The 25,337-nt window shown below is 30.2% G+C and overlaps 1 protein-coding gene across 8 annotated transcripts in view; it reads right to left on the reverse strand.

Moving 5' to 3' along the window:
* Nucleotides 1-4,387: 4,387 nt before the first annotated feature.
* The window catches only part of LOC107455557 (uncharacterized), an 84,523-nt gene continuing 63,573 nt past the window's right edge, over nucleotides 4,388-25,337 (reverse strand). For all 8 annotated transcript variants that reach the window (XM_043040492.2, XM_043040491.2, XM_071185945.1 and 5 more), the window contains exons 6-10: nucleotides 22,895-23,065; nucleotides 21,084-21,162; nucleotides 17,607-17,732; nucleotides 7,351-7,474; nucleotides 4,388-6,042 (exon numbers count right to left, since the gene is read on the reverse strand). In XM_043040492.2, the coding sequence (XP_042896426.1) occupies nucleotides 5,870-6,042; nucleotides 7,351-7,474; nucleotides 17,607-17,732; nucleotides 21,084-21,162; nucleotides 22,895-23,065 (673 nt within the window). In that variant the 3' untranslated portion in view covers nucleotides 4,388-5,869. The remainder of the gene's footprint in view (nucleotides 6,043-7,350; nucleotides 7,475-17,606; nucleotides 17,733-21,083; nucleotides 21,163-22,894; nucleotides 23,066-25,337) is intronic.

Genomic DNA, 25,337 nt, shown 5'->3' on the forward strand with positions numbered 1-25,337 from the left:
GTGCACAGTGAAAAGTGTTTTTTTTCTTCTTCTTTCGTTTGTTTCTGTTTATCTATTTATTTCAAATGAGTCCATTTAATTCAGCAATTCCTACAAAAATTTAACGCAAGCTTATATCCACTGTCACATTAAGGAGAATTAGTTTACTTTTTTGTATACGTTTCAAAAACTGAAACAAGTTATAAAAGTAATCCCTATGAGATTATAGTTTCAGTTATTTCTTTAAAAACAGAGCAGTCAGTGCGTGACTGAGTGCAATTTAGAAGTTTTCTAATGTGCCGTAAAAAGAAACAATATTGTTAGGAAGCACGCCAAAGTAATTTAAAGTACAAGCTCTTTTATTATTTAACTGTAAATTTGATATAGTTTAAAAATTTATCCTTGGTCTTTTCAGTAAAAAGGAGACGTGTTAATTGACTTTTTAAAATGCCGTTGCCATTATTATTTTGTGCGAATGATAACTGATTCTTGTTTAGAAAAGTACATTAGTTTGGCTAATTTCCTTTTATTATAGTCCCGCAGTGGACTGATCGCTAAGACACGGTTCCCAGCAGATCACCGAAGTCAAGCATCACTGGCTGCGGTCAGTGTGCGGGTGGGTGACCACTTGGATCAGTCTGCGTAGGGACCGAGGGTGTGCGGTATTGGTCCTCGTTAAACTGTGCTACCGTAAAGTGCTCGACTTCGCGCGCAGGTCGTCGGGCTACCGAAGCGGGGGTGCCATCCCCTCCGCAGAGGATCAAAATTGTGATGGCATGTTTTCGGATCATCCTCCGGGATGTTTCCCAGACCGTCGCCAATAGCCCGTTGTGCAGCTCTAGTGCGACGTAAATGAACTACAACCTTTATTATAAAGAAGGTGTTTTAAAAATTGAATGCGCAACATGTTGTTGTTGTAGTTCATTTACGTCGCACTAGAGCTGCACAATGGGCTATTGGCGACGGTCTGGGAAACATCAATGGGAAACAGAATGGTGCCGGACAGGTGGCCGAGCGGTCAGCGTGTCTGACTGTGAAGCCAATGGTAGGGGGTTCGAATCCCGCACAGGACATGGATGTTTCTCTCTGTGTTGTTCTCTATTGAGTGAATGTGGCTCACCCTATAAGTGGGTATCTGTGGCAATGTAGAGTGGGTAATGTTGCTTGCCTCCGTGACTTAGGTTCACAGGTGCCCACTGGGTAACGTTAAATGAGCAACACTTCCGACATCTTCCAAGGTGAAGAACGAAAGTTCAAGTGCCTGCTGTAGAAAAAAAAACTCCATAAAGAACGGAACACTTAAGCAACTTTTGAAGTTATTGTGTTTGCAAGTATAAAGATGCAATCGTAACAAATTGCATGCTTTGCCAAAAATGTATTGCAGCTGCTATAGATTAAAATTTTAAAAAAGTGGTTGGCAAGATTTCATAAAAGTTGGAGCAAACTTATCGCTACAACTTCAATTTTAAGCAAAATCACGACGAACGATTGTAGTGCTGATCACGTCTATACTGAATCATTTATGTTTGTGATAAACACGAATGGATATTTTTTTTGAAAAACAGAGTGGAAGCGAAGTAGTTTTGCCGCCAATTTTTCTTGTTATCTTGTTCTTGTTAATTTACGTCGCACTAGAGCTGCTGTTGTTGTTGTTGATTTACGTCGCACTAGAGCTGCACAATGGGCTATTGGCGACGGTCTGGGAAACATCCCTGAGGATGATCCGAAGACATGCCATCACAATTTTGATCCTCTGCGGAGGGGGTGGCACCCCCGCTTCGGTATCCCGACAACCTGCGCGCGAAGTCGAGCACTTTACGGTAGAACAGTTTAACGAGGACCCATACCGCACACCCTCGGTCCCTACGCAGACTGACACAAGTTTTCACCCACCCGCCCACTGACTGAAGCCAGTGATGCTTGACTTCGGTGATCTGCTGGGAACCGTGTCTTAGCGATCAGTCCACTGCGGGACGCCGCCAATTTTTAAAAGCTTGTATGGATCGCAGAAATTTCAAAAACCAATTTTAACGTGACCCACTTGCAATGTGTTAATTAATAGTTCGAAGGAGTAACTTTAAATATACCTATTAATTTACGGAGACTATATTTTGTGATAAGAAAATAGTTCCAAAAGGTACTTTTTCTGAAGAGATATACCTAATTTTTATAAAATAGGCGACAGATATCTATTATTTAGAAAATATGGCCCCAATAGTTTAGTCATGGTACACCCTCTAACATTTGAGCTTACGTAAAATGAGAGTTTTCAGTGTTTATGAATTAAAGTATAATATTTTAAAATGAAATTTTTTTGATCTTTTCGCCAAATTTAAGAGCATATTCTGATCTATACATCTGTTTAAATCTTTCATGTGTAGTAGGGGAAAGTTTTGCTTTAATTTAGTGCTAATAGCCAATTGCGCAGCTCTAGTGCGACGCAAATAAAGTATCTACCTACCACCAGGAAAAAGAATTTTTAAGACTATGGAGTTTCAGTTTTGGTTGGAAAGTCAAACGAACAATTGGGTATACTATAGCCTACGTCACAGGTTGTGTTATTCCTACTAAATTTAACCCATGAACGGCATTTTCTGCGAGCCTAACTTCAAGCCACAAATAAACAAACGAAGTGTTTGATCGTTTAAATAGCTGCTCGCCAGATTTTATTGCATTAAAAGGAAAAGTAATTGATATTCGATTTTTGATTAATAATTGATTTATGTGGATAGTGGCATAGATGTGGATAGTGGCACANGCATTGCGTTATGGTAAATGTTATTCCTACTAAGTGGAAGTAGTTGTGTTTTTTTTATATTATACCCAAATGAAAGTTTGGTTTGCTTAATTTAAGATCACTTTTTGTAAAATAGTTCACTTTATCACTAGAAATATTTAAGCGAATCAAAAAAACTTTTGTATGCATTTATAAAAATCAGTTATTCAAAAATAAATTCATGTGAAATGCACTTTTTAACAGTGTATATTATTTAAATTAATAATAGCTAAGAATTTTTGACTTGTAATATATAGCAGAAAAGTTTTAGATTAAGGCTCTTCAGACTAAGCTATTGACCAATAGTTTAGTCTAGAAAGCTGTTGGCTCTCCAATTAGCGCCGAAGACCTAAATGTTGAAGAACAAAAGTTCGAATCTATCGAGATAAAAGGAATGTTTTTACAAAAAGCAAATTCTTGTGTCTTAATTCGTAACTTAAAATATTGCTTGAACTATCTGAAGCAGACATCAGTGTCTTAATAAAACGTTTTTTGGAAAATATGGAAGAACCTCGTTTTTACACCAGTTCACTCAATTGGCAAATCTCTAAATCCTTAACACTCATTTGTTACCGCGCTAAAGTGTAGAAAATAGCTATTACACAGATTATCTAGCTAATGTGCGGATTACTAAAATAATCTGTTACGATGTCAAAAAATTGAATCATTTCTTAAATCTAGAATTACCTAAAAAACTACAAACTATCTAGATAATCTACACATTATACCTGCTAGACACTCATTAAGTTACTGGAAGAACAGCAACGCTACTGAGCACTTAAATTACACGGTTCTTACACAATTTGAAGCCGCTATATGTTGTCCATAGTCGGAAAAACATTTTTTTGCACCAATTCAGTCTACGACAAATCTATAAATTACCAAAACTCATTTTAACGGTTTACGTTTTAGAGCTCTTTTTACCGCTAAAACGTAGAAATCAGTTATTTTACAAATTATCTTATTAATGAGCATTATTATCTAATAGTGAGTTATTATTTTCCTATTATTATTTTATTAATGAGTTCTGAAATTATGCCGCCAAAAGAGAGGTTTTTTAAAGTTGCTGTCTGCTTCCCAGTGAAAATATTTGTTTTCTTTGCCTTTATTTCTTCCTGCAAATTTTATGGCTACAAAATCTATCAGCCCATTAAACTAGTTTTAACTGATGGCGTCACAGCGTTCTCATATATGGAGTTAAAATTTGCTGAAGTTTAAGGCCAATTCAAAGATTGCATTATGCCAAATGCGCTTGGGGGCTTTAAATATTTTCCCACGAAATTTAAAGTTGGATATTTATTAGTAAATTTATTATCCTTGGATATTTTTTTATTGTGTAGTTTTTAAATACATAATAAAATGCTTTTTGGGTCGCGATTTTCCAATCCAGCGGGGTTTAACGTCCCGCTCTTTTGTTTAGCCTTTTCTTCAAAAAAAAAAAAAATTAATTAATTTAGGACTTTTTTTAGTTTAGGTTACAAATTTTAATAGAAATAAAAGCTTGCAGTATAATTGCGCCTACGAACCAGCCAACTACAACCAAAAGAAAAAAATCCTTAAAAAACGGAGCGAGTCGTTAAAAGCCACTGGATTGTAAATTAGCCACGTGATCAATAAGAAACGAAAGCAGAATCTTACTTCAGCTGAAAACTTTATTAACATAACACGTAAAATTCAACGATAAAATGACTAAATACATGACAAAATAGCTAACTCTGAATACATAAAAGGCACAAAACAAATTGTTAGATAAACAACAAATTCAACAACATTTAAATGTAATAGCTTTACCAATAGATGATTATCACAGTTTTGTTTCTCTTTGTACAAACCCGAATATTTATAAAAGCAAAAATGTTGTTCAGTCATCAACACTACGATCTAATAAATTTTTACAAAATTAAATCACATTTAAATGCAAAATAGAATGAGTTTTCTACAAATAGCAGGGAGAAAAATGATTTCGTAAATAATAAGCTCTTGTGTTGACTATAGTATATTAACTTCCAATCAAATTCAAGCAAAATGATTTTTAAATTTGTATTTCCTTTCTATAATTTAATCATTTGATTCATTCTTTCCCGAATGTAAGAATTCATTTCTATTTCTTAATTTAAATATAATTAGTAATTTTAAATATTAGTTATCTCTCACAAACTGAAACACAATTATCAGTAATAATTTTTATTATTAATGTTCAGTGTAATATACAGTTGTTCATTAATAATTCGCAACAACAATACCTCAGTTTTATGTTGTAAAACGATACCACATAAAATATTTTACATTGTAAGCATATTTTATTTATAATATTATAGAAAACTGATTAATTATTGAAGTGAAAAAAATGCTTGTAAAATGAACAGTTATAAATTTGAAAATAATCTCATTTTAAATAAATTATAAAATGAATTTTCAAGTCTAAAAAGCTGTTTATTTTTTAAAAAAAGTAGGAAATTTGAAATAGTATTTACACCACTGTTTGAAATTATATTTTCTCTACTACATGAATATTTTTAGTAGTAGTTGGTTCCTATTCCGTTAATTTTCTTTAAATCAATTTTTATAGTTCAAGTAAGTTTTTAGAACATTATAATGTGCAAAAATAAATAATTAGCACATCTTATTTATAACAGTTTGTACGATATCAGTTGATATAAGTTAAAAATGATTCCGAAAAACTTATTAAGAGTATTCTTTTTCAAGTTAAGATATCACTTTTTTCAACAAAAAAAAAGAATGTTAAGTTGTTAAATCACAACTGTACATTTTACGTAAATCGAGCATAAACAAAAAAGAAATTCTATTTTGTCGACGCCAAAAGCGGAAGATTTATAAATTGGAAGATTTGCGGAAGATTTATAATTTTTTTTTAAATATATGGAAGATACTTAAAACTTTGTTCAATCCAAATTTAAAATTGTGTTACCAATACATACGTTTGAACATTTTTAGAAAACTAATCAATAAGTTAAAATTTATAAACACATTTAGTAAAGAACAAGCTCATTAAAATGTAGACGTGAAATTTTAAATTTCATCTACAAAACATACGAAGCGATTTTGTTATAAAATAGGGATTATAATCTTTCAGAAAGTGGCAACACGAAATCATTATTCCAGGAACATCATGACAGTAGTGTTTGAGTTCTGTTCGTCTTGACACAAACTTCTCGTCGGATCTTTGTTCTGGACAATAAATCGATCTAGAATAACATTTCCGTTTGTGTCGGAACTAGCCAACAGTAAGTTAGAACTACCTTTGGATATCTGGCTTAAACTTGATGCTGTAAAACAATTTTTTTTAAATTAAAAAAATTATGAAAACATAGGGATGCGCAAAAAATTGCAACTGAAGTAGTTTTGATATGAACTTTTTTATATTTGTGTTTAACAGTATGCGTTTCTGTTGATATTCATGCTTAGTTGGTATTATTTTATATTTTTTCTTAGTTGGTATTATTGCTTAGTTGGTATTACTTGATATTATTGCTTAGTTGGTATTAATTGATAGTATTGCTTAGTTGGTATTAATTGATAGTATTGCTCAGTTGGTATTAATTGATAGTATTGCTTAGTTGGTAATACTTGATATTATTGCTTAGTTGGTATTATTTGATATTATTGCTTAGTTGGTATTACTTGATATTATTGCCTAGTTGGTATTACTTTATATTATTGCCTAGTTGGTATTACTTGATATTATTGCTTAGTTGGTATTAATTGAGGGGATATTTCCGTATCGTGATCTGTGGCAGAATAATCGCCAAGTCTTGGCAATTTCCAGGTAGCTCCCAGCGAGAAACTAAAAACAACATCACAGAAAGGTATAACTTGTAACCACCCCCGGGAAAACATCTACATGCTTTTTTTAAAAAAAAATTGCATGTATAAAATTTATTTGGCATCTTGGCGATTGTAGTTGGAGCGACAGATCACGATACGAAAATATCTCCTTAGTTGATATTATTGCTCAGTTGGTATTAGTTTATACTATTTCTCAGCTGGTATTAGTTGATATTATTTCTCAGCTGGTATTAGTTAATATCATTGCTTAGTTGGTGTTAGTTGATACTATTACTTAGTTGGTAATATTTGATGTTATTACTTTGTTGATATCATTGTATAGATGGTGTTATTTTATATCAGATTCAGATGATGTCAGAATTTTTACAATTTTAATTTGTTTAGTTTTCGTGATATCTAATACAGTAGATGACAAACTTTTATAGATTCTCGAATCTTAAGCTAGTCATGCGATAATGTTTTTTAGAAATGTTTTGCATAAACCGCTTAAACGCCTATAATTTTTACAATAAAAATTTCAAAACAACTGTCATCGATTGGCAGTAAAAAGATAAAATTTTGCTAAGATACTTCGTTAGTTCTTTGTAAAAACAACTTCCCTCAATTTTTATCTCTCCGTTTCCCTAGAAAGATTCCCTTTTTTTATATCCTATTGCTGAAATCAATTTAAACAATTAGTAACATTTTGAAGTGAATTTAAAATTATTTACATTTAACGATTTGCTTTTTTTAAAACAAATTTACCAGCTATTGCTTTCAACTAAACATATAAACTTTAATGAAGTTACCTAGATGTCCTTGTGATGTTGCTATAAAACGAAGTGCACTTTTATTTTCTTCGAATTCCAACATATAGAAGCTTATTGGTTCAAGTTCCGCTGGCTCTACATCTGATGAACCTTCATTTTTAATCTACGGAAAAAATATAATATTTAGTTTAAAAGTATATTTAAATTTATTTATTTTTAAGAATAAAAGAATCCAAACTTTATCTTCACTGTGAGTTTATGAATGATAGATAGCCATTTATTATCGGTGGTAAAATAAAACAAAATGAAAGCATTTAATTACAAAATTTAAAAAAGAAATTTTAATGAAGTAATTATATCAGACCAGGTTAAGGATAATTATGTTATTGCTGCTCGAAATGCGTTAACAGTTATAGAATAAAATGCGTTATGTGATAAAATTCGATAATTTTATCATGATACCTTAGAGCAGTGGTGCGCAAACTTTTTTCGACTGCGACCCCTTTTGTAGAGAGAAAATTTTTGGCGACCCCTAGAGATAAATGTTCACAAATACGATGTATATTTCGAGCATTTCTTTCGTTTCATCGAATAAAAACATCATCATATTTGACTCATATTAATTTTATTTATAATTTTAAGAAAATACTTTTTGTATAACACAAAAATCAGTAAATTGCCCTTTAATGAGATGTATGTGGCTGCAAGTTTCTAATTATCTCATCGATGTTTGGATGTATGTTGCTAATTGCAATTCGCATATCATCTTCAGGGTTTAAACGCGAGCGGTATTTAGTTTTTATTGAAACTAGTTTGCTAAATCCAGTTTCACATAAATACGTTGATGCAAATTGTATTAACACTCTGATGGCATTCTTGCATAAAACGGGATATTGTTTTTCCACGGATAGCCAAAATTTTTGGCAAGGCTGAGTCTTAAATTGATTTCGAAGAGTATAATCACTAATTAGATCTATCAATTGCTCTTTCTCACTAATTTGAAGCGTTGAACTGCATATGTCAAAGGAAAATGGATCACGAATCCAACCAAGATCGTTTTCAGGAAAATCCTCGAATCTTCTCGAAAAATTTTTCTTTAACTTTTCAATGTGATTGGAAATGATGTTTTTAAATGTAAATATATCTATATTATTTTCCTTGATAAAATCGTTAAAGCAAGGGAACATGTTGGTGTTGTTTTTATTCAGTTCAGTTTGCCAGAGACTAAACTTATTCTTAAAAGCTTGAATTTTACTGGCTGTAGTTATGATAGTTGAATTCTCACTCTGCAAGCTCAAATTTAAGTCGTTAAGTTTTTCGAAAATATCAACTAAATAGCTCAGCTTCCCTAGCCAAACTTCATTGATATAATAACTTGCCAATCTATGTTTCTTTTCGATTTAGAACATGTACACTTCATTTCTCAAATCAAATATCCGTCGTAGTATTTTCCCACGTGAAAGCCATCTGACTTCGGTGTGTAACAGTAATTTCTCATACGTTGAGCCCATCTCATTGCAAAGTATTGAAAAGAGACGGCTGTTGTGGCTGTTGCATTTAATGTAGTTAATTGAACTAACAGCGTCTTGTAATACGTTGTGCAACTCTTCATCCATATCTTTTGCAACAAGAGCTTGCCGATGAATCATACAGTGATTAAATACCATATGAGGCGCCACCTTCTGAATTAAGCCTCTGAGCCCTTTATTCGAACCTGTTAATGCTGCAGCACCATCAGTACAAACCGCAACACAGTTTGCCCAGGTAAGGGACTTTGTTTCAAAATATTCATTTATTACTTCGAATATTTTTTCTCCAGTTGTTTTTCCTTCCAAACTTTTGCAACATAAAAACGTTTCTGTTATATCTTCATTAAAAATAAACCTAACGTAAATAATTAGTTGTGACATTTTAGTAATATCGGTAGTCTCGTCCAGTTGTAAAGCAAATACAGATGAATTTTGTATGCGTTTTATGACTTCTGACTCGATATTTCGTGACATTTCGGAAATCCAATTGCAATTAAACAGTGAGTGATGGCGCTTCACTCTTTATATGTACACTGTATGGTATGCAGCATGCAGGGATAATGCATTTCATAAAAATTTGGCGACCCCCAAAAAACTTCTGGCGACCCCCACAGGGGTCGCGACCCCTAGTTTGCGCACCACTGCCTTAGAGCATGACATAATAACCATTTATTCGGTTAAGTTTCTTTTTAATTTTTGTATTTTTTTTAACTAAATAAGTGTTAATAAGAATTATAGTTTTGAAAACCAGAATTTCGGATAAACCGTTACCATTTGAACGGAAAAATTACTTGAATAAATATTTTTGGTGTAGTTTTTCTGTATATTTTGGTTTTTTCCAACCAAAATTATGTTTTTATTTATTATTTTTTTACTAGAAATGTACTATACAGAGCGGTCATTTTATCAAAATATTTTTCTCCGTGTATTAAATATAAGATCAATATGAATTTTTTTTACTTAGTATAATAGAAATTTAGTTAAAAAACTAATATTTGATAGTAAAAAATATTTAATAGTAAATATTTCATGTTAAACAAGTCAACTTTTGTTGAACAATCGAGTTTAGTTTAATGCAATAAGTAAATGCTTACAAAACTTAAGGGTGTAAAATATTTTCTATGTTTATGTCGGGCTTTGCCATGGAAACAAATTAATAATTCATGAAAATATCAATGATAAAATGAACAAAAACTTTTATTTTGTTTGACATTTTCGTTTATATTAACTTGCATCTATCATCTCATTATTGAAGATTTTTAAATGTATATTTTCTTATACACGTATATTTTTTATATAAATTGTATGGATAATTATTTTTATGGGAAACTTGTTACCACCGTGATCCAGCGTCCAATGTACTGGACAACACTTGGTACAATTTTATCACTTAAAAAATATTGTAAGATTTTTTTTCCGTTTATAAGCTTTAAAAAGCGATTGTCTTTGTGAAAACATAATTGGAATCACCCTAATGGTGGAAAATTTTAATTGCAATGAAAAAAAAAATTAAGAAAGCTAATTAAGTTTTGTTCAAGTAATCTTTTGAAATGTTTTATTGCATATAAATATCTTATTAATCAAGTCCAGCGGAGTTTGTTTCATGTGCAAAATATGAAGAAATGCACTACAAAAATATCCTACAAAATAAAAAAGGGCTGAAAATTAAAATGTATACATCTTTTATGCTGTATTTAAAAGTAAATAAAAAAGCTAATTAATTTTTAAAAAAAAGTATATTTTACTGTATTAATATGTTCACTTTTTCTCAATTATACGCATTTCTGAGTAAAAATAGAATTTTCTGAAATTATTTAAACCTTGGGTCTGGGTAGATTATTACTCATTATGATTTATCGCTGAGCCTTTATTTTTAAAAGTGAAATAAACACATTTGGAGTTAGAATGAGGTTTTTCTCATTTTTTTCCGTGTTTAATAATCTTTCTTGCTTTTAGATATTTCATTAAATTATAAACTTATAAACATCAACAAAATTATTTAACCTTTATCAATTGTATTTTTAAATTAATTCAATCACGAACCTTTAAAATACATTATTATTGATACAGCTTAATAAATATTTATTCAAATTTCAAAAATAATACCAGTATTATTTAAGGTTGTTTTTCGAACACTCCGTCGTAATATGAAATGATGCTTTTTTGCGAATAATGTGCTTTTTTTATAACTGATATGAGTTTGCAACTGTTACTTATGACTGAAAGGTCAAGTTCAGCCTATCTAAAGCCAGCACTGTCTACGCTTACTTTGAATTTTGCGCAAAACGTTAATATGGAGAAAAGCCACAGTTTTGTTATAATGAAAAGTGTTTGTGGTATAATTTTTTAATATTTAAAAAAAATCACTCCAATGCTTCATTATTTGGGCTCATAAAAATGTGCAAAAACCGAGAATAAGGCAGCGACTTTGATAATTTTCATCTAGATGGAAAAGTGTCGTCGAATTAGCGATTTTTAAAAAGGCCTAATAACTTTTAAAATATTTAGGTTACTTGTCTGTTTTAAAGCCCCCATAATTCTTCACGGCAAGTTTATATCTATAGTCGAAAATCATCGCATTGCTTCAAGTGTAAGGTATTGTACTATTGCTTTTTTATTTTCCTTGGCGACAGAGCTTCGGAAAAGAGCGTTAATTTAAGCTACTGTAACTACACAAATTTTTCTGCTTTTATGATTATTTCAAGCTATTTCGCCTTCGTATACTATATTGCAAATAATTTTTACCACGAAAAAATAATATTTATAGGGAGAACATCCAAAGTTTAAAAAAATTGGCAAGAAAGAACGTTGAAAGAGATAAATGGTCGTGTTCGGTTTTAAAATAATAGGCAAAGCTCTTGATATAAAATAGGTTACGGAAGCTAAAGACCATTTCGTTTTCAAAAATGTCCCCTCTCGTGGGAGTTGTGAAAGCGTAAATAGTTAAACTTGATCGCCTAAATTAATTTATCTATTATTCTATAGATAATCTATAAGTAAATCGGATAACATCAAATTTCAGCATCCCCTAACGTATGTGTTTTTCAATTCTTACACATTCTACGTTATAAGTTAATTTTCGAAAAATTGATTTTTTTTAAAGCATCTGCTTTGTTTTTAAGCTGAAGTGTAGAAGCTCTTTTCAAATTAGGTTTGTTTGAATAATTGAAAACTGGGGATAAAATAGATTGACGAAAACTAGTTTTTCGTTAAATAAACTCTTATAAAACATTTTGTATTTTACTATTGTTCAAGCAGAACAAAAAGCAGAATTAAAATATGATTCAATTCAATAAAATGCATACCTAAAAAAAAGAAACAAAAAAAATTATAAAATAAAAAAAAAAAAAATTTTGTTCTAAAATGCACAATTATTTTTAATAAGTTACTCCTGATTTAAAGTTTCAAAAAAAATTCTTTATTAAAAAACGTTTTCATTTAATTACACAACATGAGAAGGTTTTTTTTACCACAGTTTTTTAACCAAGGAGTGTAAAACTCTAGAATATCGAACCTTTGTAGACATTTGTATTATTGAAGTTCATAATCCCAAATTGATAGTTCAGTGGTTTTGGTTCATTAAAGAAGAGGAATTTAAATTTAATATCAAGGTTTTGATAGAAAATAATATCACTATTATGGTTTGTCTAAGGCATATGCATGGTTTGTCTAAGGCATAAGGAATATAGTTTATTTGTCTATATAGTCTATTTGTCTATATAGTTTAAGGCTGTCTGTTGCTATGGAAACAAGAAATAGCGCATTTCAAAAAGGGAAGTTTCTGCTTCCCCTGATTCCCTTTCTCTCGCTGACCAGAGCCTGTCTTAAATATTGACCCTACTTGAAATAGTTAAACCTCGTAACCATACTCACCGCCACTGCTTCAAACGAATGGGGAGGGGGTTCTCTCCTTAAACAAACTATACATTTGAACATATTTTTTTTTTTTGGTTAATGGCGGGCACTTGGGTCTATTTCCCATTGGCCTCAGAAATGCCAGAATTGCTACTCTCTTATCATTACCCAGTGAGCACCTATGGCTAACGGCGGTGGAGTAGCGTCGCCCACGTCATACAACCGCAAACCCGTTTATAGGGCGGGTTACATTCACACAATCAAACAGAAGAGAGGACATAGAACACAGAAAGAGAGAAAGAAACCCTGAGCGGGATTCGAACCCGCAACCATCGGCTCCGCAGTCAGGCACGCTAACCACTCGGCCACCTGATATACTGAATGGGTTTTAATGCAATGGCTGAAGTTTCAAGCAAAACAGTTTTCATTAGTCTACAGAATATTTCTACAAACTGCTCAGGAAAAATCGAGTTAACGATATATTCAGCGTTTGCCGCTAAAGGCGGTAATAACCGATTCGTTGGTGTTGAAAGTAGAGACATTAGAAAACGAAAAATAATAAAATCAGAAAAAAAGATGGCAAAGGGGGGAGGGAGCCAGGAGGTATCATGCCTTGTTTCGGCTGCCGATTTTGGCTACTCACAATTGACATAAATTTAGGGAACAGTCAAACGGAGTCGTCATGTACATTGATAAATAAAGAAGCAAGATATCCGATTAATTGATAAAATAGAATACCGAATGTTCCGAATTTAAAGTTACAGATCTTTCAGAGGTGCTGCCAACGTCATCTGTAGATTTTATTGACAATCAAGTGGTTTCTTCTTCACTTATAAACCAGGCTAAAATAGAGTATTTTTGAAACTCTATATTCGAAGTCAGTAGACACGATTTCTCAAATATTAATGCACCAATATTATTGAAATTTAGCAGACTTTCACTAGATAGAGTTTACTTCAGATTACACGGAAAGATTCTTTTGAATGCAACTTACTTGATAAGGCACAAAATCTCAGTAATAATTCCTTTTTTTTTCATAGAATTTAGTCAAATACTAAAATTTTAATTCATAATTACCTATCTTATAATTTAAATCTTTCCTTCAATATCTAGTCAGGTCAATAAGTGAGTAAAATATGTCAACAGTCCTATTAGTAATCCATAAGATTTATAGAAATCGTATCCACCCAATGGACACTTTTCTCCTATGGGGTTTCAAAATCAGTTCTTAATGGTTCAAATTTTAAAATTTTTTTGGTGAAAATTTTATAAAATATTAATCAAATCCTGTTTCCTAATAAGTTTGAATAAAATATTTCTTTTATATTAAAAAAAAGTAATAAAAATAGGCTTTTTTTTGTCCTTTAGAACCCAACTAAACACTTCTTTTTAAGGTTGCAGGATTTTGCAATACTGACATCTATGTTTACTTGACATTCGTCTCAATAATTTTTGGGGCTGCGTAACTTATACGTAAAAATTGCTAAATAGGAAAATTGCTTTGACGCGAAAAGTGAAAAAAAAAGCATTTGAAAAGTAATGCAACATTAAAAAAAATATTTGAAAGTGTGTTACGAATTCTTTTTATTCTATAAAACAAATGTGCGTTAAAAGTTCAAAACGAGCGCTTTGACTTTGATGAAGTTAAATAAGGTTAGTAATGTATTCTTTGATCTAAAACCTTTAGAACGACATAATGGAATTAAAAGATCGCTGTTAATGATGAAAGAGACAATAAATTTAATTAAGAATTCGTCCTAGTCATTAGGTTTAAAACACATAAACTTCATTCTCTCGGGGTTTTTGTTCCAGTTTAACCCGTGATCAGCTCTTCGTTCAACAAGTTTATTCACTTTATTTAAAGTGCTATTTGAAATTTCAATTAAGGTTGATGATAGTAATTAGGTACTTGCATAAGTATATACTAAAATAGGCAGATTATTGTATTTTCTGCATAATATTTTCATTTTTAAAAAATAAATTTCGTAAATTTCAAAAAATGTTTAGTAACAAAATTTTTAATCGTTAGTTAGATTTGAAAAGTCACTGAGGGAATGTTAATAGCACATTGAAATAAACGTCTCTCTTATTAATTATTCTTTTTAAATAAGTGTTAAATAAAAAGTATTATTCATATTTGGTATGATTTTCCAATGATGCTAATGATGATGTGAAATGTAAAGACATGAGACGATGTAATGATAAGCCGTATTTCCAAAAGATGCAAAAAAAAAAAAAAAAAAAANAAAAAAAAAAAAAAAAAAAAAAAAAAAAAAAAAAAAAAAAAAAAAAAACGCTTTTGACGAGAAAAAAATAATTCTGGAGCTTTTAGTACCCATCTTGAAAGAGTACCATGAATCATTTCGATATAAAAATATTACCTTTGATTACCTAATGGGACGTTTGCGGCGCCTAAAGACTTCCTTTTACTCGCTGTTTTCTAGCCGAACGCCCAATTTCCCTTCTGCTTCTTATTCACGCTTGTTGTTTTTCCAGCCGAATGATCAGTTTCCCTACTGCTTCTTACTCACACCTGTTGTTTTTCCAGCCGAATTATCGGTTTCCCTTCTGCTTCTTATTCACGCTTGTTTTTCCAGCCGAATGATCAGTTTCCCTACTGCTTCTTACTCACACCTGTTGTTTTACCAGCCGAATGATCGGTTTCCCTTCTGCTTCTTATTCACGCTTGTTGTTTTTCCAGCCGAATGATCAGTTTCCCTACTGCTTCTAATTCACACAAGTTGTTTTCCCAGCCGAACGCCCGTACTTTTTTTCCCCTTATAGATTTGGATTTCTGACCCTCAAAGTATTGACGTTTTCGTAATCTATGATAGGTGTTTTGTAATGCATTTTAAGTGGTATAAAAAATAAGGCATAACTAAAATTAATAACCTTTATGCCCCCAGTTTCAAAAATTAGGGAAATTCGGTAAAGTCAATCTGGTAAAATTAGAGAAAAGTTGGGGAATTTTTCTTTTTTTGACTGCTTGTGACCACTTCAAGTATAAACCACATTCAAAGAATAAATTTCAAGAGAGTAGAACAGAATTCAATTTTAACGCCATTATTAATTTTTATTCATTTTTGAGGTGTATTATATAAAAATAACAAGTAAATCCAACTAATTACAAAATTTCTCATACATTACATTGCATTTCTCGTGCGTCATAACTGCTCATTTAAAATGCACAAAAGGAAAAAAACAGACACACACACAAATTCGCTTTTAGAAATAAAAATTTTATACAAAAGTTTTTTTTCTTTTTCTTAAACTTTTTTTTTCTTTCCTTTTCTTAAAAACATTCTGTAGAACTCATTATTTATTAACTTCAAAAAGGACATTATATTTTGAAGTACAATTCTCCTTCAACTTTCAAAAATCCTTTTAAAACTCTCAGTAAAGTTTAATTTTATGTATAGTACAGGATTAACTTGAATATTTTCAAACTGGCAATAAAAGCTTTTCTTAAAAAAAATAAATTTCTTGTACTAAAATAAATCCTCTTAAGCGGAAAAAAGACATCGTTTTATTTTTCACTCCCCGTCGGCCTGTCTCAAAGTTAATTTATTGCCGCAAAACCTTTAAGACAAGATACTGACAGTGGCGAAAGAAAGACAGCGAATAAAATTGATTAAAATATAGCTTCAGACATAGTTATAAAAATAATCCATGTCCTTCAAAAGGGAATATAAATTAAGTTATGTCAACAATTTATACTAATTTATAAAAAAAAAATGAAGAATAGATTATACAGGATGTTGCACAATGACTACAAATTAAATTTATTTGTAGAATCTTTGTCAAAAAAATTTACATATTAGGGATTGCAAATTAATATTTAAATGAGGTAAAAGGGAGAAAAAACAAAAAGAGTAACAAAATTCATACTTATTAAATTATATTTATGGTAAGATATATATTGAATTGGATATGAATAAATAGTTCGTACGATTCCTTATCCTTTACAATATATGAAATATTGTTTATTTTCAGACTACATAAGTCAAACCTTTTTGTATCCACATCCGCTTCAAGGAAATTATATTTTTATTAGTCATCACTATGATTCTCCTTTCAGTATTTTATTTTATTTTAATATATTAGTTTATATTTTATAATTCATAATCCTTTTTAGGGTTAATTAATAAAACACAAGCAATGAGGTCATCAAGCCTAACTAGGTTTAGCTAAAAATACTACTTAAAGGTTTTGTCTTTTCTATTTTCCTTAAAGTATATTTTAAATATTTTTTTATATTTTAAGTAAGAAAGGGAAAAATCCCGCTTCATCAATCATAAGTAAAGTGCATTAGCAAAATATGTTTCAAGCTGGTAATATTGTGTTGATTATTTTATCAAGAAGGGAAAAACTTTCACTCTTTCTGAAGTTTTTTTTTTATAACTGTCGTTGAACAGCTAACCCGATTTTGAGTTTACGACTGCTAATGCTCAACTCCGCCACCTTGTTATTTTGAACCCAATCCAGAGGACAATGGAACTCTTGGATCTAGTATTCGTGAAGGACTTTCTGAAGAAACTACCCCGTATTTGCGCTACACGGAGAGGAAAATCTCCCACGGTTAACCTGATGGCTAGGGAATTATAACCTATCATCCACCTACCACTGAGGACATTTTACGTCAGCACAGTAGCCAGCTCGAGCCGGGTGCGGAATTCGTTTCGATCAGTTATTGCTGGGATTCGAAACCGGGTCAACTCATTGGGAGGCTAACACTCCATCCACTGATTGTTCTGACCCTGAAGATTATAATTATTATGAAGATGCCAACATTAGTTCAACAAAAACTATTGCTGACCACTTTAGCGGTTATGCACAAACTGAATACTATCGCAAAAGTTGAATTTTAAAGAGTAGCGAAAAATGTCTAAGAACTGATTAAGTTTTACTCACAGCGTCGATGAGTAGAGCGTCTCTTTCACCTTCGGCTCCAGAAAGTTTCTGGATAGAAACTACTCTCTGCTCACCCAATTTCATTTCAGCTATTGAAGATCCATTTTTGGTTTCAAGAATGTGAATCTTAAAATAATAAATTAACATTATTAAAAAATCATATGCCATTCTTAATTAACAAAATAAAAACTAGTCAATGATGGTAAGGTGTAATATAACCTATGAACTAATAAGATGTTTTAAGATTGTAAATTTAATCTGAATTCAACTATTGTGTTTTTTGAGATTGTTCATTTTTTTTTGCTTTTAAAAATTCATTTTCTCCATATATTACAAAAAAAAACCCCCAAAAAACCAGTATATTTAAATAATACTTGCTTTCAATAAGGTGAATCTTAAAATAATAAATTAACATTAAGAATTATATGCCATTCTTAATTTACAAAATAAAAATTAGGCAATAATGGTAAGGTGTATAATACAACCTATGAACTAATAAGATGTTTCGCCGGGGCGATGTAACATGTAATTTGCATTCAACTATTGTGTTTTTTGATATTGTTCATTTTTTTTTTGTTTTTAAAAATTCATTCAATCAATATTATACAAAAAAAAACAGTATATTTAAATATTACTTGCTTTCAATAAGATGGATCTTAAAATAATAAATTAACATTATTTAAAAACTATATGCCATTCTTAATTTACAAAATAAAATCTAGTCAATAATGGTAAGGTGTAATACAACTATTGAACTAATAAGATGTTTCGACGGGGCGATGTAAATATGTAAATGTAATCTGCATTCAATTATTGTGTTTTTTGATATTGTAAATTTTTTTTTAGAAATTCATTTTATTCATATTTTACAAAAAAAAACAGAATATTTAAATAATAATTGCTCTCAATAAGGTGAATCTTAAAATAATAAATTAACATTAATTAAGAATTATATGCCATTCTTAATTTACAAAATAAAAATTAGGCAATAATAGTAAAGTGTATAATACAACTTATGAACTAATAAGATGTTTCGCCGGGGCGATGTAACATGTAATCTGCATTCAACTATTGTGTTTTTTGATATTGTTCATTTTTTTTTGTTTTTAAAAATTCATTCAATCAATATTATACAAAAAAAAAACAACAGTATATTTAAATATTACTTGCTTTCAATAAGATGAATCTTAAAATAATGAATTAACATTATTTAAAAACTATATGCCATTCTCAATTTACAAAATAAAATCTAGTCAATAATGGTAAGGTGTAATACAACTATTGAACTAATAAGATGTTTCGACGGGGCGATGTAAATGTAACACATGTAGTGCATTGGACTATGGTGTGTTTTGATATGATTTTATTTTTAGAGATTCATTTTATTCAAATATACTAAAAATATAAATCTTTCGTTTATTTTTACTATACAATGAGCAAATAAGGGTCACCTTAATAATTTGTTATCCAAATTACAAATGTGCAATGTTGGCAAAAAATATGCAATAGCAATATTCGAGGTAAAATTATGAAAAAGAAAAGACAAAACAAAAATTCATTGCTAACTTTAACCTAGATTGAATCGGAAAATTACCTAATTTGATTAATTCTTTAACTAAAATTAATTAAAAATACTTGCACTGGTAAATCTAGCGAAAACAAAACACAATTACTAAATAATTTGATTATTATGTATTTCAGTTTCGTTATTCGGGTTAGTAATTTTTGGAATAATCATCAAACGTTTACGATCGATTAAAAATAACTTATTCTGTCTACTGTTTAAACATCTATCGTTAACGATAAAATGATTAGATGCAGCTGTAAATTTTCACTGGATAAAATAATAATTAAAGTTGAATTAAGTCAAAATTGAACAAATGCCAAAATGATCACATGTGCCATTTGTGGAAGAATAAAAATCTTCGAATGCGAGAGAGCCATATGAAGAGCTTTTTGAATAAAGCGAACAAGTTACTTTTTCTGGGGCATTTATTAATGGAGAAATAATCTTAAGTTGACGCATCAATATGGAGAAGGTTTAATGTAACAAAATTGTTTTAGCTTTCATTTTAATGTTATAAATTAAAACAAATATTGATTAGTATTTGGTTGATCAATATTTGATTTGAGTATGCTTGCGCGATTTTTATTTTAAATTAGATAGTGGTAAATGAAATAAAGAAAGGGATTACTATCCCACTTTTTAATAAATATTTATTGCTAAACCCAGTCCCGCCCCCAAAGGGGGCATCCGGGTATAACTTTTTAATAAATAGATAACTAAATAGTTTGGGTTTCACGTTTTTCTTCTTACCTTAATGGGATACTTGCAAGTGACGTATTAATTGGTGCAAAAGATTTTTTAAGTTACGAAATCAGACTAAAAAACGAACTTACTCTGAATAAACATACCTTTTATCGACGGATTTGTATTTTTGACGCCCAAAATATAGGAGGAAGTAGCAATCGTGGAAATATGGTCCCCGTAGTTTGGTTAGAACAGCGCTCCAAAGCTTGGATCCCTTAATGTTAAATGTACTTTTTGCTTATTTCGCTATTATATCTCAAGAACTTTTTAAGCGATATGAAAAAATTTTTCAAACAAATGTGAAATTCGTTTACCTAAAAATAAATCCATGAAAAAAATAGCTTTTAGTAAATATTTATTATTTTATTTAATACTAGCAGAGAAAATTTTGAATTGTAAGGTATACAATTTTTCGCTTCATTTCAAAGAATTATACATGGTAAAATACAAAATTCGAGCGAAATTGGTTGAATAGCTCCTGAGAAATCAAATTTTAAATGTACGACTTTTTTTTAATACGACTTCATTTTTCGCATAGAATTGTCTTTGGATAAACGAATTTTAAATTTTTTTGCAAAAATTTTTAAATTCAATTATAAAGCTTTTGATATATGGCTAAATACGCAAAAAGTAAAATTAACATTTAGGGGTTCAAACTTTGGACCGTTCTCTTGACCAAACTATGGGGACCATGTTATTCAGATTTGGCTACACCCTATATTTTGGGAGTCAAAAATCTGAATCCGTTGAAAAAAAGGCATGTTAATTCAAACAAAGTACGTTTGTGTGTTTGATTTCGTAACTTAAAATATCATCTTTACTTATTAATTAGCATATTTGAGGTCACACCCTCGACCCATTAAGATTGAGCCCTACACGTGAAGATCCGATCATTAGATCAAAAGTTATTCAGAATGGTCTGTTTTTTCTTCTTTTTTTTGAGCATGATACATAAAAGTTATATAAAGTAAAAAAAAAAATCACAATTATATTTTGAATGATTCACGAAAATTGACCATTCTAGAATTTTTGCCAGTTCAAAAACAGTTTTTTTTATTAAAATAGTCTTTCGCCAGCTCCAAAATTGTTATTTTGATAAAATAGTTTTTTGTCTTCTATCTCAGCTAAGTGCTATGATTATATATATATTTATAAAAGCTTCTCACCGTAGAATTAGAACCATCTTGAACAGCAACAGCAATTTGAGTGGACTTTGACCCAGTGAAATAACCTGTGGTTAAACTCCTGCATTAAAATTGAAACATTTTATTATAGTTATTATTTCAGAAAAGGCACATATAAAATTGCATTTCGTAAAATCATACTCTCAATAAGGCAGTTGTCCAAAAAAGCATTATTAAAAAAAGTTGTGTATTAAGAGAAATACTCATTCGCTCAAAAATGTAAAAATACACACAGAAAACAATTTCGAAAGATGCAAGACAAAAAGTTTGCTTCTGGTTAGTAACAGCATTTTTACGGTGGTCACTTTTCCAAAAATAAAAATTTTAAACTATTAAAAACTGTTTATATTATTAATGCAAAGCATTTCTTTTGAAACATTTCTCGCAACGTGGTAAAAATTATAAGATTCATTTAAAAAATGAAGAAAGATTTTAAGAAATAATTGTGAAATAATCGTTAAAAAATAATTGTAAATAACAATTGTTCAGATTATTATAAAATATTTTTTTTATCACCGTCGTTGAACAACCGAGGCACGTTTGAGCTTATGTGCACCAATGTTCATTTCTGTAGTCTTGTAATTTTGAACCTGCACCAGAGGACAAAAGAACGCCTGGATCAAGTATTGGGAGAAATTTGCCTTCGCGGTGGAGTTTTTTGACGGAACTACATTTGTGTTTCATAGAGAGGAAAATCTTCCACGATTAGCCTGACGGCAAGGGGACTCTAATTCATGATCCGTCACTCTGTTTACAGAAATAAGCAGTATAACGTTAAAACGAAATTAAAGTAACGATCATACATTAAAACACGAATTTGCAACATCTAAAATTTTTTTTCTCAAAACAGTGCAAGTTAGAATATCTGTTAATATATAGTTTTAGTTTCGTTGTAATTAATGAAATAAAAAAAAGCCTACGTGTCAGGAATCGAAAATTAATGTATAAGCTTAAAAAAAATAAATAAATAAAAATATTATCAAACCATGACGAACAATTGAAGGGAGATCTCTGATTAAAAATAAAAAGCCCTGTTTGATAGCAAAAGAAAAAAAAAGGAAAAAGGCGATTATTAGAATCGCCATCAAGATTCGTACAGTAATAAAATTGGTTTATTTTTATTCGATATTTTAATCCCCTCTCAATCGAAATTAGACAGAATTTGGTAACGTTTTTATAACAAATTTCACAAAAAATTGCTTCAGAAAACTTAAATTAAAAACCGAAATATTTACGGCGTATAAATTGAATGCTAGATAGTATTTATGTGATGATAATCACATAAATAAATAAAAACAACACTCCCATTAAAAACATGTAATCAGAAATAATAATAAGCAAATAATTTTACTGCAATTTGATTGACGCAAATAAGATACATAAAACATTCGAAAATTTTTATTAGCGAAGTTTACAATCAAGTTTTGGTTGGTCATATTGTGCTAAATTAAGCCTCTAAGAACAAAAATCAGTGATCTTCATAATTTTTTAATAATTAATGATTTAAAAAAACAAACAATTAATATCAAAAACTATATAATATACCATCTATCATTGAATATTTTGTCCAAATATTCAAATCAAAATTAAGAAGGTATGCGGAAGTTCTAAATAAATGCCCGTGATTCTAATTTCAGAAGGAACTTTCATTGTTTTCAATGGCTATTTAATAAAAGATTTTATGACATACAATATTCTTTTCACTTAAGGAATTAAAAATATATCAGACGATGAGGAAGTGATTTGCAAACGATTCTGAGAAAGATAAAGTAAAATGAAATTGTTTGACTCACGTGACATATCCGAGGGGGCTTGAAAAACGCTGCTCCCACGTCTTATGGAAGTGATGAAAAGGTGCTTGGGCCGTCACCATAGTAACCATATCGGCCCACGAGAGAACCAGAGAATCCGGAGTTGTCGTGACGTCACAGGCGAGATCAATCGAACCTCTGTAGCTCCGTTTTCTGTGAAAGTTCAAGGACTAGTTAAGACAACTTAGACAGGAAAATAATTTGAAATTTACATAACCGATGTTCGAAGCAGTGGAATGAAGTTTAATTCATATGATTGTGTCGAATATTGGAAACAAATGGAATGTTGCTTGCTAGTCAAGAAAAGAAATGGGTGTGACCGAGTGACCTTGAACTGAAATTCGTTAATTTGATTTATTTTGTTTCAATAATATTTAGCATCATAAAAAACAAAAATTTAAAAATCGAAACGTTTAAATAAAAGGAAAATCTATAATGTTTTCTTTTCTTTTAAGCAATGCATTATTTTCTTTCGTAAAAATAAAAGAATATTAATTCTGATTTTAGTTAGTCAAAATTCTTCAGTTTTTTTTTCCCCTCTGAGAAAATTAAGGATGATCACCGATAGACATGGTTTAAAGCAGCGTTCAACCCATTGGTTGTCAACTTTCAAAAGGATGTAGTTCTTTAAGAAAAAGTGAAAATTATTATTATTTTTTTTTTTTCTTAATGGCTTTTTTCCAGAAAAATAAAACATTCAATTTTACCCGTAGGTGTGTAATTAATAAGAAAATTTGAATTTAAATCTAAAACTAAGCAGTTTTAATTTTTTTTAAAGCCTAAGTGAATCTGAAAAAAATACCGATCGAATTTAAATAGAAACGTACTGCCACTTTTTCTTCCCAGGCACTTTTTTTTTAAATCAGCAGAATATTAATTCCGACAGCAGAATACGACTGAATTAATTTCATTAATTTGAGTAAATAATTCTGCTTTTTTTAAAAAAACAAAAAAAAAAATCTTTTAAATTGCACGATTATGCTATTTTTAGCACACTTTTTTAAAGCGATGAGGGAAAAAAAAACGTCTTTCGGAATAACATAGATAAATGTAACTGTGCAAAGATCCCCTTTAAAATTTACCAAATACCTTTTTATAAAATGAGAATGATTGCATAATGAATTACAATTTGATTCATAAATTTAATATCAAACGGAAAAATTAAAATCAAGATACATATACTTTTTAGTTAATTATGTAGGCCATTAATTTCTTCAAATATCAATACACCAGAACACGTTAAGTTGGAAAATTTAACAATATACCAAGCTTTTAAGTAGAAATAATTTTAAAATATCATTTCACTATTTTAAAATTATTTTTACTTAAAAACTTGAGTATAACATGTGGCCTCATGAATTTCCCTTATGGTCAACTCATTAAGAGGTTTAGGTTAGCTAAATACTATTCAAATGCAAATAATTTCGTTTTTTATCCTCAATTAGGGGCCATCTACAAATGATGTCACGCATGAAAGGAAGAAAAATGCTCGCTACATTGTGCAATTTGTGACTAGGGGTGGGTGACAGGAAATATAACAGCAAAAATTTTTTTTTTAGCATTTTGGTTTTAAAAACATTTAGAATCAGCAGAATAAATATTTTTAAAATACTTGTTTTCACATTCCCCCCCCCCCAATTTTTTCATCGACATAAGTACACATGTACACATAAGTATTAAAACATATCGGTATTTTAAAAACTATGTGGAAATCCATAGTAATAACTTTCTAAAAAGCGAGGGACAAGTCTTTCTGAATCGAAGATGGAATCATCCCAAATCGAGTCCATCAAAAAGGTGAATACTTAAATACTTGAAATTTAATATTCGTGTGTAGTAATACCATATTAAAAAAAATCGTAATTTTAAAAAAAAATTTATGGAAATCCGTAGATGTCACTTTTGAAAAGTGATGAAATAGTCACGAATCAAGTTTCAAAGAGTGATTACTTAAAGACAAGGTTCGATATTCGCGTGTCGTAATACAAAATGTCCGGATTAAAAAATAAATAATAAAGATAAAAAAAAAACGTGTGGGAATTAGTAGAAAATATTTCCGGAAATATATCGAAATAAGAAGACTGGGATTACAACAGAATCGTCAATAACTTCCTGATGTTAATGACCATTTTTGCTATCAAAAATCAATATCGCATCTGAAAACTTAAGTGTCTGCTCTATATTCATAACAAATAATCAATGCTAGAAAGAGTTTTTCTTACAACTAACTACCTGTACCTGATAAACACATCAAGCGATATTAATTCTGATTTGCAGTATTAAAATTCTGCCATAGAATAAATTGTTAAGAACACCGAAATTCAACAGCCATCTCTGGATTGTTAATTTTAAATTCAAGCTCATTCTTCCGATTTATATACTTAAATTAAAATCGCCTTCCACAGAGAACAACAAACAGTATTTC

Source organism: Parasteatoda tepidariorum, chromosome 9 (assembly GCF_043381705.1).
Source record: "Parasteatoda tepidariorum isolate YZ-2023 chromosome 9, CAS_Ptep_4.0, whole genome shotgun sequence".
Taxonomy (NCBI): Eukaryota; Metazoa; Arthropoda; class Arachnida; order Araneae; family Theridiidae; genus Parasteatoda; species Parasteatoda tepidariorum.